The 14,694-nt window shown below is 40.9% G+C and overlaps 1 protein-coding gene across 1 annotated transcript; it reads right to left on the reverse strand.

The window, feature by feature from the left end:
• Positions 1-1,207: 1,207 nt before the first annotated feature.
• Positions 1,208-14,085, reverse strand: LOC128743785 (uncharacterized). Its single transcript, XM_053840451.1, has 7 exons — positions 13,963-14,085; positions 7,632-7,829; positions 7,462-7,557; positions 7,035-7,133; positions 6,843-6,974; positions 6,498-6,786; positions 1,208-1,398 (listed from the first exon to the last, which is right to left on the reverse strand). Exons 1-7 carry the CDS (start codon positions 14,083-14,085, stop codon positions 1,208-1,210), a joined length of 1,128 nt encoding a protein of 375 aa, XP_053696426.1.
• Between the last annotated feature and the right edge of the window lie 609 nt (positions 14,086-14,694).

A 14,694-nucleotide genomic window follows, 5' to 3' on the forward strand; every position in this document is an offset into this window, starting at 1 on the left:
GACTCGACAGGAACTGTTTTATAAACTTAAATCAACTTTATAGCGAAAAATCTCTATCTGCATGCGTGAGAAATCTTCGAGTATAAGTTTAATAAAGCTTTTTGACCCACTGTGCTAGATGTTGCGACTTAAGTGTTTGAACTGATACCGGGCTTTCTTCAGTAAGAAAATGTCGATGGTAAGAAGCGTTGAGGTGTGAGGAAAGTAAGTCTGATTCACGTCAACCGACAACCTCAACAGCCCAGGATTGTAGATTATTACATAGCTACTGTCACAAGATTTCATCGACGAGAACTGGGCCTGTGTGAATCAACCTTAGGTTATGTTTATGCTAAGATTAATCAAAAACAAAAGGATGAAGGATCACTCCTATGGGGCGGATACAAATTCTCACATTTTCAGCCTGTCATTTTCCCCAAAATGTATCGTATATACCTATCTTTGCTTTTATTGTATTATTTGCGTGGTTCATGATTTTCCATTAGCGATGAGTCGTAACCTTCGTTATATCTACAGCTTCTGTTTAAAACCTGTGACTAGATTTTATATATAGTATAAATATCTTATTCGAAATTATACATTTGTCATGTTCGTCGCGTCGAAATTTTGTTTGAAACAACTGGATTTTCAAAAACCGTTACGTTTTTGCTTACTTCAATTACTCTTTCACTTGATCGTTACATTACGAAATCTGTTAGTTACTAAATTGATTTACTTTATACGTTTTATTGTTTTTTCGTCTCCAAAACACCACGCAGGCGAGTTATGCCGCCATTATTTGGAAATGCTAGTTTTCTACTGGAAAATATTCGTTCCTATATACAAAATAGCTTTAATGTGTACAATATTCGTTACCATCAGTACAAACTACTCCCAAGTGAGTTGGTTTTGACCCCATTTGATAATATCAATAACATGAACTAAAATACCAACAAACCGATTAAGGAAATGAACATGCCAAATAAAAATCAGTCAGCTGAAACGTGATCTAGGCTAGGATTCAAATTTTTTTATACTACAAAAGGATTCCTCATCTGGAACCCATGGGATCCTGGTGAATCTTTAGGTGTTTGTACTTACTTATCAACGATTTGATGCCAATAACAAACCTAAAATAAACAGTTATGATCTACGACAGCTTCAGTGAAACTTTTTTGTCTCTTGCGCGAGAAAACTGGAACCAAAAGAGCCGGTATCCCCTCCATCATCACGCGCTGGAGTAGTCGAGCGATCGGTTCGAAGGTCCCGGAATGGCTTCGTCGTCCAGTACGAAGGTGGGACTTTGCCGAGAGGTTGAGGCAATTGGTTGGTAGTGATAACCCTGCCGGTTACGGTTGTTCGATTTCTGCATATTACCTAACGTAGGACGTTGATTATATGATTGGTCGGGACGTTTAACTAGAAAGAATTTTTAATAGGTGGTTATTTTATTATATTTTTTTATCTATTTTGAAACGCTTGTCTTCTCTGTGAGTACTGATAATTTAAATTAAAAATGAATAGCAATTTTGAGAAGGTCGTTTTGGCAATAGCGGCGATCCCAGTGGTCGTATATGCAAACTTTTTGCAGCGTTTTGTTGTTTGTAAACAGTTTTCTCGATCGGTTTTTTTCACAGCTTAAAACAAACCTAGTTTTGAAATATTCGTTATACGAGAGGAGAAAAAAAAATTCTGCAGTCACCTGCAAAATCCATCAGAGTCAACTCGGGTGCTGGCACAACTGATGAATTTTGCTAGAAGTACATACTGTGACGCTAGTAATTACAAAGTACAAGGAAACTCTCAAGACTGCGCGCAAATTATAAGCCAAGTTTTAGAGTGGAATCCTTGATTGTCAACTGCGGTTGAAGATGATTTGGGATCAGAACATCACGGCGAATATATTGAATACTGATCGTTTTAGGACTATGAGACGTATCCGTCTCTGGAAAGACTACAAGTGTTACTGAGCAAGTAGAGAACACCAAATCAAAATATTAAACAGCAAACAGTAGCCAGAACACGGTCTCGTAGGGTGTAATTCCGAGTGATGAAGAAACGCGATGGATGAGTCTTGCTCGACGATGAAACTTATGAGAAAGTCGATTGCAACCAAATCCTGGGGTTCAAATATTACAAGCTACGCTACGCCAGTTACGCTACGATAATTGAATCCAGTTATTCGGAAAAGAGCTGAGTCCACCAAATTATCCTCAGGTCTTTCAAATAAAAAAAAATCGACTGTAATGAAACGGAAGCTGAAGATAAAGGGAGCATTTTCCTGAAGAGTGACGATTTGCAGCAAAGGTAGTCCATTTCTAGGCTACTCAGATGACATTGATATTATAGTCAGAAACTTTGCTAGGCTGAAAGCGGAGGCTAGGAGGATTGGGCTAAAAATAAATGCGTCAAAGACCAAACATCATGAATGCCACAAGCTCAAAGGAGGTGAGCACGCCTCTTTCACAGACAGTAGTTGCTGACGGCGACGAACTTCCTGTATTCGAGATCGTTGGTACAAGTAAAGAGATCAAGCAGCGCATTTAAGCTGGAAATCGAGCCCTTCACCAAACGCTTTGAACAAGAAGCATGCAGACCTAACAATATACAAAACCCTTATTAGACCGATAGATATTGACGCAGGACATACGGGCTCTTGCTCTGTGCGAGCGGATGGATCTACGGACGATATTTGTCGAAACTGAAAGCTGGGAGTAGCGGAGGCGTGTGAATCACGAGCAATTGCTCGTCGAAAGCAGCTTACAATTTCTGAGACGCTTGAGAAATCGGCGGCGAGTAACCATTTGAATGGAGACGAATACTTAAAATAACACTAGCCACCACTATATTACTGACTGACTGATCGTACAACTAGCCTTGCAATTTCCGTGTACTCTAAACAGCTGGATGCAAAAATTAGAGCTTCTGAAGGTAGGGACGGAGTGGGGGGGCTGAACTGGTGTTGGTGCCGGTTGAGTTGCAGAAGACAGCCGTTTTCGTCGCACTGTCATCCGGCATCCTAAAGATGTATCCGGCCCGCCGTAACATATCGAACTTCACCAGATATACGAAGGAAATCTATCCAAGCACTGACTGAAGCTAGTGATCTATACACCTTCGCTTTCAGTTTGTACCCTGCCTAATATCGTTCGCAGTACGTTATGCTCAAACACGACAAGGGCCTCAAGTCCATAACTACCAGTCTAATAAGAGGTTTGTACATTGAAATTAAATAAAAAAGAAAAGTTCCGAACACTCGTTCGAAAACAGACACTGATGGAGCCTGAAAGTTGTAGACGAAATACGTATCTGTTGCGAATAAATATAAGTAGTAGAATTTGGTTGGAAAAGCTTCTTTGCAGCTTCCCACGGTATGGTAGTCCTAAGTACCTTCTTCCCCCGCAAAGATATCCACAAGGCCACCTGGAGATCACCGGACCAACGAATAGAAAACCAAATTGACCATATTCTAATCGACGGTAAATTCTTCTCTGATGTTATAAACGTTCGCACCTACCGCAGTGCGAATATAGATTCGGACCATTTCCTAGTTGCAGTCTCCATGCGCTCAAAACTCTCGACGGTGTATAACACGCGTCAAAGTCGTACGTCACGACCCAACATCGAGCAGCTACAAGACACCGGAGTTACCCAGGAACACGCGCGGCAGCTGGAAGCAGCACTACCAACGGAAGAGCAACTTGGCACAGCAACTCTTGAAGATGGCTAGAAAGGCATTAAGGCCGCCATCAGTAGTACTGTTCTAGCGGCACTAGGTACAGTAAATCCGAACCGAAAAAACTATTGGTTCGACGGCGAATGCGAGCAATTAGTGCAGAAGAAGAATGCAGCACGTGCGAGAATGCTGCAACACCGTACGAGGGCGAATATGGAGTGATATAAACAAACACGGAACAAGTAAAACTCGGTCTTCCGGAGGAAAAAGCGCCAACAGGAAGAACGAGATCGTGAGGCGATGGAAGAACTGTACCGTGCTAACGATAAACGGAAATTCTACGAGAAGTTAAGGCGCAAAGGCTGTGTGCCGCAGGCCGACATGTGTCGGGACTCAGACAACAATCTTCTCACGAACGAACGTGAGGTGGAAGCAGTATTATGACGAGCACCTTAACAGCGATGTAGCTAAACAGACGACAGATTACCAGCCCCCGACCTCTAGGAGGTAGCAGAAGAGATCGGTCGACTAAAGAACAATAAAGCGGCTGGGGCTGATCAACTACCCGGCGAGCTGCTGAAATACCGTGGTGACGCACTGGCTAGAGCGCTGCACTGAGTCATTGTCAAGATTTGGGAGGAGGAGCTACTACCGGAGGAGTGGACGGAAGGCATCGTGTGTCCGACAAATTGGATTGTTGTAATTACCGCGCAATCACACTGTTGAACGCCGCCTACAAGGTAATCTCCCAACTTTTATGTCGTCGATTATCACCATTTGCAAAGGAGTTCGTGGGGCAATATCAAGCGGAATTCGTGGGTTCCCGTGCTACCACGGATCAGATTTTCGCGCTACGAATATACTACTACTACTACGGATACGACATACAAGTGTTGCAGAAATGTCGCGAATAAACCGTGCCCACGTATCATTTATTCATCGACTTCAAATCAGCGTATGACACGATCGATCGAGATCAGCTATGGCAGATTATGCACTACTACGGATCTCCGGATAAACTAACGCGATTGGTCAAGGCGACGATGGATCGAGTAATGTGTTTTGTTCGAGTATCAGGGGCAGTCTCGAGTCCCTTTGAATCTCGAAGAGGGTTACGGCAAGGTGATGGGCTTTCATGTTTGCTGTTCAACATTGCTTTGGAGGGTGTGATAAGAAGAGCGGGGATAGACACGAGTGGCACGATATTTACGAAGTCCGTCCAGCTTCTTGGTTTAGCAGACGACGTTGACATCGTTACACGTACCTTTGAGAGGATGGCGGAAACGTACATCGGACTGAAAGCTGAAGCCAAACGGATTGGCCTTGTCATTAATGTATCGAAAACAAAATACATGAAAGGAAGAGGTTCTAGAGAAGTGAATGCTGACTTCCCTCCCCGGATTCATTTAGACGGTGATGAAATCGAAGTGGTAGAAGAGTTCGTGTATCTGGGCTCACTGGTTACCGCAGACAACGACATCAGCAGAGAAATACAAAGACGCATTATGGCAGGAAATCGTGCCTACTTTGGACTCCGTAGGAAGTTAACAATCTACAAGACGCTGATTAGACCGGTAGTCCTTTACGGCCATGAGGCATGGACTATTCTCGTGAAGGACCAACGCGCCCTTAGTGCTTTCGAAGGTGTTGCGCACCATCTACGGCGGAGTGCAGATGGAAGACGGAACGTGGAGGAGGCGAACGAACCATGAATTGCATCAGCTGCTTAGGGAACCACCCATCGCTCACACTGCAAAAATCGGACTGGAAGGAGAAGGCGGGGCACGCAGCGAGCAAGATCGATCGATCAAGTGGAAGGCGACCTGCGGACCCTACGCAGACTACGTGGCTGGCGAATTGCGGCCATGGACCGAGTAGAATGGAGACGACTTCTTCGTACAGCAGAGGTAACCACGGCCTGGAGCTGATTAATTATTTTAATTTTATTAATTGGAAAAGTTTTCTTTTTTATTTAATTTCCGGTGTCATATTCTACTAAGTAGCTCCAAAAACTTCGGGTTGTACATTGTCAGCTTCGTACTGCGGCGTATGTCTTTTAATTGTAGCGTTTCGCGAAGTATGCCCGATTTCCTGCTTGAATGCGCTGCTGAATATCCTTAGTAGCGTTGTTGTCCGCGGTCACCAGATATTCCGATTTTCGAATACATGCGTTTATCTAGCACTTCTAGTTCGCCACCGTCAACAATTAGAGCCCGTGAGAGGCGCGTGGTTATCTTCTTTGAATTTCTTCTTTTCATATATTGGTACTCAACGCATTTATTTTTAGCCAATCCTCCTAGACCACACTTTCAGTCTGGGTTAGAAATTAGCTACCTTGTTGTCTCAAGTCTCAATCCCAGCCGTGTCTCGAAGGCATTCGATAGTGTCCCCGAGATGCCCATGAAACTCACCACTCGATCCAATCCAAGCTCTGATCAGTCGCGTCAGGGTATCCAGAAATACGGAAAATCGCTCAAGAATGTGTAGTATACCACACAACGTAACCGCCCACAAAACTCTTCAATTGAAAATAATTCGGCCAGAATTTCAAGAAAACTCAGAAAACAGCTTGGCGTTCTGCATCAAATAAGGTGGATAGCAGCAATACACAATTTGATGTGAAACCTAAAGCCCGTAAAGGTCGCATTTGGCAAATGGGAGGATCAATCAACTATTTTGTAGTCAGTAAGAAAGAAATAAAGTTTGATCAGTTACATAACCCAAACAGTGTGCACTTAATTATGTTTGACCAATTTTTGATAGTTCCATCCTTTTTTTCCATGTGTGGACTCATCACTGCGACCCTTACGCTTGCTTTAAATAATAAATAAATTCCACTAACCTGGTATATAAGGTTTTTGGTTACACATTGGTGTCGCGCTATCACCCGTTTCAACTTTGTTGTAATTCCGATGATTCGATAACTCGTTTCCATTAACTGCAGTTGCATTATTGTTGTCGGTAGTGACGTTGTTTACATTGTTTGTTAGCTCGTGGCTACAGATCGGACTGAGTTCGCGCTCCTCTAAGCACATGTCGCTATACTCGTCGATTACATGACGGTACTGGGAGGGACATCGTGTCAAAGCCGCCAGGATCACAGCTTCAATTGAACATACATAACCGATTATCTACGGGAAAAAGAAAATGTGAAAATAGTAATACATAAAACAATCGAAGGGCTTACCGCTGATATGAACAATGTGTCCTTCGTATGCTTCGGTACCCACATGAATTCCTCTGCGAAGAACACCATGTGGATTAGCAGTGACGATCCAACAAGAAATAGTAAACCGATTGTCAGGTACATCCAAGCATTCTAGAGGAAAACAGTATGTAAATAACTTTTCGGTGCGGCTAACAAATCTTAAACACTAACCAATTTTCCCCAGTTGAAGGGAAACATTAACGCTATGTGTGATATATCCAAAAACAGCATCAAACAAGTTATCAACAATGAAAACAGAGCGCAAAAAACCTGAAAATAGCAAAATATTATTTTTCTAATAATTAAAGCTTTGTATCACAACAACAGTAGTGATCGAAAATGATCTTTTGTTGTAGAAAGTGTCAAGATTTCAAGACAATCAGACGCAAGGTAAAGTTCAAGGGATTATTGTGTTAAAATACCTAGATAGCATTGGATGTAATACGTTTTTTTGAAACGTTTTTTTTTGTACAGCAAATATTTTATAAATTGGCTCAGTTTGGTTGGACTAGATTTATTGCCTTGACTTATTAGTCAACCATTATCCAATAATGGGAAACATTCATTTCTAGTGTCACCGATAAAATCGTCTGCTTACCATTAACCTTAAACGTCCAATCAATGGCAGTAAAAAGAGGCCCACTTGTACGGTACCAGCCGAGCATTCACAAGCGAGACATGCTGCAGAGGATATCTAAAATGGTAAAAATATATTAATAGCAAAATCTCATGTCCGGTAAGGAGCAACTGTGTGCCATTTGCGCGTACCACCAGTAGTATCCTCACGATCCCAGTGGGGCTAGTTAGATGTGAGGCGTCGCAGTGCAGCGCAACGCCCCACGGTAGCGGTGTGTTCCCTATCCTTTGACGGTAATGTGCGTGCGAGTCCCAGGATGTACAGGTGCCGAGCGGTGACTCGAGCGAGATTGAAAGCTCACCTGCTCTGCTGCCAGCTATCTCGAAATCCTTTCGTCGAAATTGATGAAATATAAATAAGACACGATGTTTATACAGATATGCAAAGAAATTGCGAACTTGTATTCTTAATATTCTCAATACGTCCCTCGAATTTATATTCGAGCATCATTAGAAAACTATTATTCTCGAGCATGTTTCACACTAACGTGCCCAACCATAAACAAAAGATGAGGCACTCGACCTTTCAGAGAAATGTTTTAAATCAAGTAGTAATAGTAATAGTAAAGCCTGAAAAAATCGAATAATCGCAGGATGGGAAATATATTATTACTCATCACAAAAAAACCGGCCGCTTAGGTTGAAATCTCCGGACTCTCGGGTGCCATCGGATTTTGAAGTCAAAGTTGAAATTAGACTTAAAATTAGACTGGGAACTAGACTACCCTGTAGTATCTCGATATAAGACAATTTTAAATTCCAAAAAGTTGTCTTATATCGAAATTGTCTTATATCGAAACATGTTTTTTTCAAAAAATTTAGCAGTAGCGCTCTGTGTTGTGTGTTTACGTTTTTTGAACTATTTATTATTGTTTGAACTGTTAGTTTTTTACAATTTTTGGGGTTATTTTGAAATAATTAACATCTTCATGGCGTCGATTTTGGAATGGAAAATTAGCTCTGGTATCGTTACCAGCTATGTCAAAAGGAATTTGTTCGATTTACCGTCAGTCCACAATTATGGGTCATTTTTGATTTTTCTGCTGATTATACGAAGTGATTGCTAAAATTGTTACTCATAAGCAACATAAATAATTTGATCAATAGTTAGGCGATATTTAAACGCTAATCAACAGCTAGAGCTAAAATGACCCACAATTTTGTATGACCCATGATTGTGGAGTGACTCTAAGACAAAACTTGTCTTACAGGGTTTTCAATGAGTTCGAATACACTTTAAAAATGTGTTTAAAAAATGAAAATACAAGATATTCTTTTCTGAGTAAATTTTTATTGAAGCAGTGTTTATTGAGAACCTTTACGACATACTTGGTGGAACCAAAACCACCAAAATATGTCGCCGGGTCTCTCACCTCTCGCAAACAACTTTACTACGACGTTTCGGTACTCCTTCGTCGCGCGCGGTAAACAAATAACTAAAAACGAAACCAGGGGTGACATTGCGATTCTCGTTTCGAGTGATTTTGGTTCGTTTCGCCCATTCGTTTAACGTGGTCGAAACGAACCAAAATAACTCGAAACGAGAATCGCAATGTCACCCCAGGCTGCATCTTTCGCAAAACCTTTCATTCTCGATAGCATACGACCCATCGCATCCATATCCTCCCCCGGCTGCTCATGAATAAATTCGTTTATTCATTGCGCAATAATCAACATCGACGTCGTAAGTCAAGCCGGGCCCGAGCCCGGCCCGGGTGTGACGAGATCAAGCCCTGAAGCTCATCGTCAGTCGAGTCAAGACGAGTGGCCACTTCGCCGAGCGGTCGCGTTGATCCACAACCTAACCTCGAACACTTCAACCGACAGAATGACAAATGATAATCGGGTCATCGTTGAGCTGTAATCGGTGAATCTCTAAGCCACTCGCTAGAAACGATCCAGACACATCGTGATCTTATTACATCACCGCACTAGCAGCGCAGTGGTTTGAAGCAACAAGATAAACGGAGCTTAGTTGACCGTCCTCGACACGATGCTGGGGTCTGAATCTGAGAAAGGTCTCCAAGTGCAATCGGTATCGGACACAGTAACCGAAGCGACGCGGCGGGCGCGGCGGCGGCGAGAAATAAGGAACAATTCCTATTCTTGTAATTGAAGTGAACATTGAAACCGATAGCAGTCGGAGATGGAAATGGCGGATGGAAATTGGAAAGAATGCTGTTCTGTGCATTCCAAGACCCTTCAATCAATTCAATTGAGGTACTGAAGGACGATGAAAAGTTGTATTCGAACTTGTTGAACACCCTGTACATCGAATTGTCTTATATTGAGGTTGTTTTATAACGAAGTTGTCTTGTATCGAGGTATCCCTGGACCTACGACTTCCCCCTAAGTCGTGTATGACCGAGCAGGCCTCTATGCTCGGACACTAACGATTTCTCAAAAACAAGAAATGATGAAATTATTTGGAAAAAATAGAACAATAGTACCATTAAAGTACTTTAATTTCATTCTTTCTAAATATTTTTATCAATTTTTGTTTTTGAGTAATCGCCAGTGTCCGGCATAGCAGCCTCTCCGGCTAAACACAACTTCCCCCTAATTATAGTTTAAATTAGGCATGAAATCGGACTTGGCATAGGGTATTCTGCATCAGGTATCAGCATCAGATATCAGCATCTTTGGCTCGAGCAGCACGTTTCTCACAATCATAGGGTAGGGTGACATAGAATATTAAATTAGGCTTGAATTTTAGACTAATTTGAATTTGAAGCTTTACTTCAAATTGAATTGGAAATTGGACTTCAATTTGGAGTAATTTAGACTGAAAAGTTCACTTGGAATTAGACATGAAATCGAGCTTTTGAAGAATTTGAAATCCAGAATTTGAATTTTGATGTTTTCGATGCTTAGCCCAATTTGAAATCTGTTTTACTTCCAGATTTAAGTTAAATTTTAAATAAAATTGAAACTTTGATTTTAAGGGGACATAAACGATCAAAAATTTTGAAAAATCATTATTTTCCAGATTTTGATTCTGCAGTCTTTTCCGCTTATTTTGATACTAAATTTGTAATGATCCGATCACGGGAAGTGGCCGAAAAACGATCATACCCATAAGCATTCCAGTGCGGCGTGGAACAACTGCGGCGGAATAAAACACCGCTCCTGGAAAACCACGATTTTCAAACTTTATGTACCTTTTTCTCAGAAACTACACAACGTATTGGAGCAAACTTTTTTTTGTTTTGTTGGTAGTAGCTTGGTAAAGACTTTTATAACTTTTAAGGTTTATCAGTATTTTCGAAGGTATATTCACCCTTATTCTTGTTTTCGTTCGAAACTTAAGCCGATTCGTATTCTTGTCTTCGTTCGAATCAATTCGCACGTTCGAACGCCCTTTCCTGTTGTTCATTCGAATATGAGAATAGTGCTCCCAATTTGTTTGAAACAAACTATTCGTACGAATGCAGGATACGGCTGTAAACAAGAATAAGTCATTAAGACAATAAGAATGTCTCCATTTTGTTTCATATGTGTTCATATGGCGTGAAATATGGGTTCATTTTGGTTCATATGGCGTGAAATATTTCAAAAGCAGTTGAAGTGCTTGAAGAGTTAGACTAAAAATCAAAGTTGAAATTGAACTTGAAATTAGGCTTGACATTGAACTTCAAGTAGGAATTGAAATTGGATATAAATTGGATTCAAATTATACTTAAAATTGTATTTGGAATTGGACTTGAAACTATATTTAAAATTGGGCATGAAATTAGAAATAAATAGGCTTGAATTAAGTTTAAGACAAAACTTGGAATTTAATTTATAACTGAACTTGAAATTAGCACTATTTTTAAGGTAATTAATTTAACTGTCATAGAAATATTGTGCCATGCAGTAATTATACGAGTCCAGCGCAAATTCATATTTGAGTAATAATAATTCCGTAGCTACTAATAAATTGAAAATAAGCTTGTGAACAAGGGAAACAGAGATGAGGCAATGACGAAAAACTGGTGGTTCAAATTGCTAAATTACAACCATGTGTGGGAGACGCAGAAAAAAACCACGCTAATAATTTTCGCGTGGGAGTCTAAATAGGTGGAATCTCCGCAATATTGACAGATTCATTAAAAACTGCGGACTCTGAGTTTCAGAAACTATTTGTCCAATAGTGGACGTAAAACGAGATGTGAGTGTACCGTATCAGAAATTCGGAGATGTACAATATTTTTATTTTTGAAATAGGTACAATTTAAAAAATATAAATTACAATAATGCAGTAGAGACGCGTGATTTTGTTTTAACTTGCAAGGAAAACGTTATTTTCGCTGAAAAGGAAACACAAATATCCGTTCTCTTGCAGGTAAAAAATACCATGCTATTCCATTGCAATATGCCAACTTTTTCTGAATTATCTGTAATCTGCACCATGTAATTTCTCGATCAAAAATATTTATTGAGCTGTCACCGTGTCATCTAGGTAACAAACCCCTGTCACCTAAGTGACAAACCGTGAGGTAAAAGTGACTACATCCCTGCGTGCGCTTGGTCAAGAGGTCGATACAACCGGCCAAACAGTGAAAAAGTACCTGGTGATCATGGACAATATATCAGAAAGCGACATGTCCCGTCCACTGGTCTCGGAGCTACAGGCAATTTCGCAGCGGCAGCAGTTGAATAAGATGGTCAAGGCGATTTCTCCAGCGAATCACAACGTGGCGGTGGTGATGAACGACGAGACCTATCTCACCCTGGATGGTCACGACTGATAGGGGGCCCTTCGTAGTTTACTTCCCCCACGAAGGAAGTGAGCTGCGAGGTGAAGTCCATTTCACATACCAAGTTTCCCAAGAAGGCGCTGCTGTGGCTGACAATCAGCGAGAAAGGATGCCAAAGCCGCTTTTCTTTCGCTCCGGACTAGCCGTGAAAGGGGAATTTTATAGTACGAAAAGCCTGCCGGAAGTTGCATCGTTCATTTAGAAATACCATAAGGGCGAAGACGTGGTGTTCTGGTCGGAGTTCAAAGTGATCTTTGGAGGATATGGAGCGGCTGGTACCCAAATTGGCGAGCCAGCCCAGCGTCCCTCGGTTGCGTCCCATCAAGAATTTTTGTACAAACCTGAAGCGTAAGATCTACTCCAACAATTCTGTCGCGAAAACTGACGAGAAATTGATAAATAAAACGAAGAAAGAACTCAAAACACGCCTACACGCATGGTTTCGTCCGCCATGGCGAATGTTTCGGTTAATTGCCGCAAGCCTGCTCGCAAGGACGTAGATTTTTTTGCAAGTAAACTAATTTAAGAACCTTCCATGGGAAATTTATCATGCTCAATTAGCTATCTTTTTTTTATCACCATCCGAAAAAAGTCCACTCCGCCAGCATTAATGAAGATTGAAATGATACACTTATAGAAAGGTTATAGAGAACACTTTTTATCAGTCCGCTGTGGTTCAAAGGTTACGCATTATCTGCGAATCACATGGCCTGGAAGAACCCAAATTCTCCCTCAAGCCCGCATAGGTTATAATCGGCTCTCGCGAATTCGATCCGCGGATCCACAGCTTAAGTAAATGTTATACAAACTTAATAAGCATTGCTTCAATGACCTTCCCGCACCTAATATTCTGCTCTGTCACCTTTACGGTTTGTCTCCCTTGGGATTCTATCAACACCATTGTTTTAACTAATGTTTATTTGAGCGTCTTAGAATACCTGAAACGATAAAAACTTTTTGTTTTTCTTCTTTTTTATCGTACCATTGTTTTATTAACCGTTTGCTCCGGTGATTATAAAAAACTACCGTTATAAAAAAATTAGTAATGTCGTGTTTTTAAACAATTTACTTCCATTTGATATTCTTCCATAAAGGGAAGCCGCTTTTGTAGGAAAACTGATTAAAGTCATCAATTCCTGTCGAAGTCGTTATTGAGAAGTGCTCAGCACACGGCAAACAAGTTCAACCTCAAAGCTACAGATGGTCAAGTTAGAATTTGTAGAACAGATTGCAAACTAATAATATGCGTTAGGCTGTTGTATAGGGATATGCTAGTACGCAATATCACTAAATCTACCAATAAATTCCGTCTATCTATATTGCATTGGGTGAGCACACTTCACACTTTTAACGGGGATAACGTTACAGTAGCTGGGTAATAAGCATAATCTAAAAAGTAAATTCAATTGTAATAAGCTTGCTAAACTGATGTAGTAAAACGTTTCTTAAACCAGCACTGTTACTGTAACTTATTACATTTACATAACGAAGAAATGTTCGATTTTGTTCGATTTTAATTATGTAAATACTAATTATTTTGTTTTAATAGTAGTATACAAAATTTGACTTATATCAACAATGGTGGAAAACAAAAAAAAACAACTAATATACTGCATTATTACCCTAGATAGAACTTTAAGATTTCTGAATGAAGGTCGCGCTTTCTGCTATGCTATCTACAACTACTATACTCTTGCGATAGGCTATAAGTGGGTACGTACTTGAATGTCCTCTAGCTGACAGCAGGCTGGTTCGAGATCCCGTATTTCTTCCAGGAGGAATTCTATTTCGTCCGTACCGTATAAATCAGAAACTGACGGTATGTAACGTTGGGGCGGTTGCATCTCCCGTCAGGGGGCACACCCCCATCACCGTGTGTGAAACTGGTCCGGTTTCCAAAGCTGTGTGTTTAACGTAGAGAGAGCAAAAGAACAACAACCCTGGGCTTAGAAGCGCGTACAAATTGAAATAAAAAAAAAACTAAGCGATTTTTCCCCAACAAAAGAAGGCGGTTCTTTGAAGATAGCTTAATAGATATATTCGAACAATACAGATTATTTGGCTTTGACTAATTTTGCAGCCTACTAGCAAAATTGTAGTAGATCCAACAGCGGAGGGTGAAATATAGTACATCGCAACCATGTGGCTAGTGCAATGATGTGTTGAGAAGAAGCGAACGGGAGAGCGGATGTCAGAACGAAAACATGTTGAAATGAGGTTATGGTGAGCCATCGGTTGAAGGGGTGGTTTTACATAACGAAATACCTCACACTGGCCCGTGTGCATGCATGTGTGCGACGCTGTAGCACTGCGAAAAGTACATTTTCCTTATAAACATCTAACGCAATATGAATTTTCACTCGCGATCCGACAGATTTGGTCAGCGTTAGATCAACCAATGCCAACTTTCACTAATCACATGTCGCTCAGCATTGCTATTGTACTGTAAATAC

Source organism: Sabethes cyaneus, chromosome 3 (assembly GCF_943734655.1).
Source record: "Sabethes cyaneus chromosome 3, idSabCyanKW18_F2, whole genome shotgun sequence".
NCBI classification, from domain to species: Eukaryota; Metazoa; Arthropoda; class Insecta; order Diptera; family Culicidae; genus Sabethes; species Sabethes cyaneus.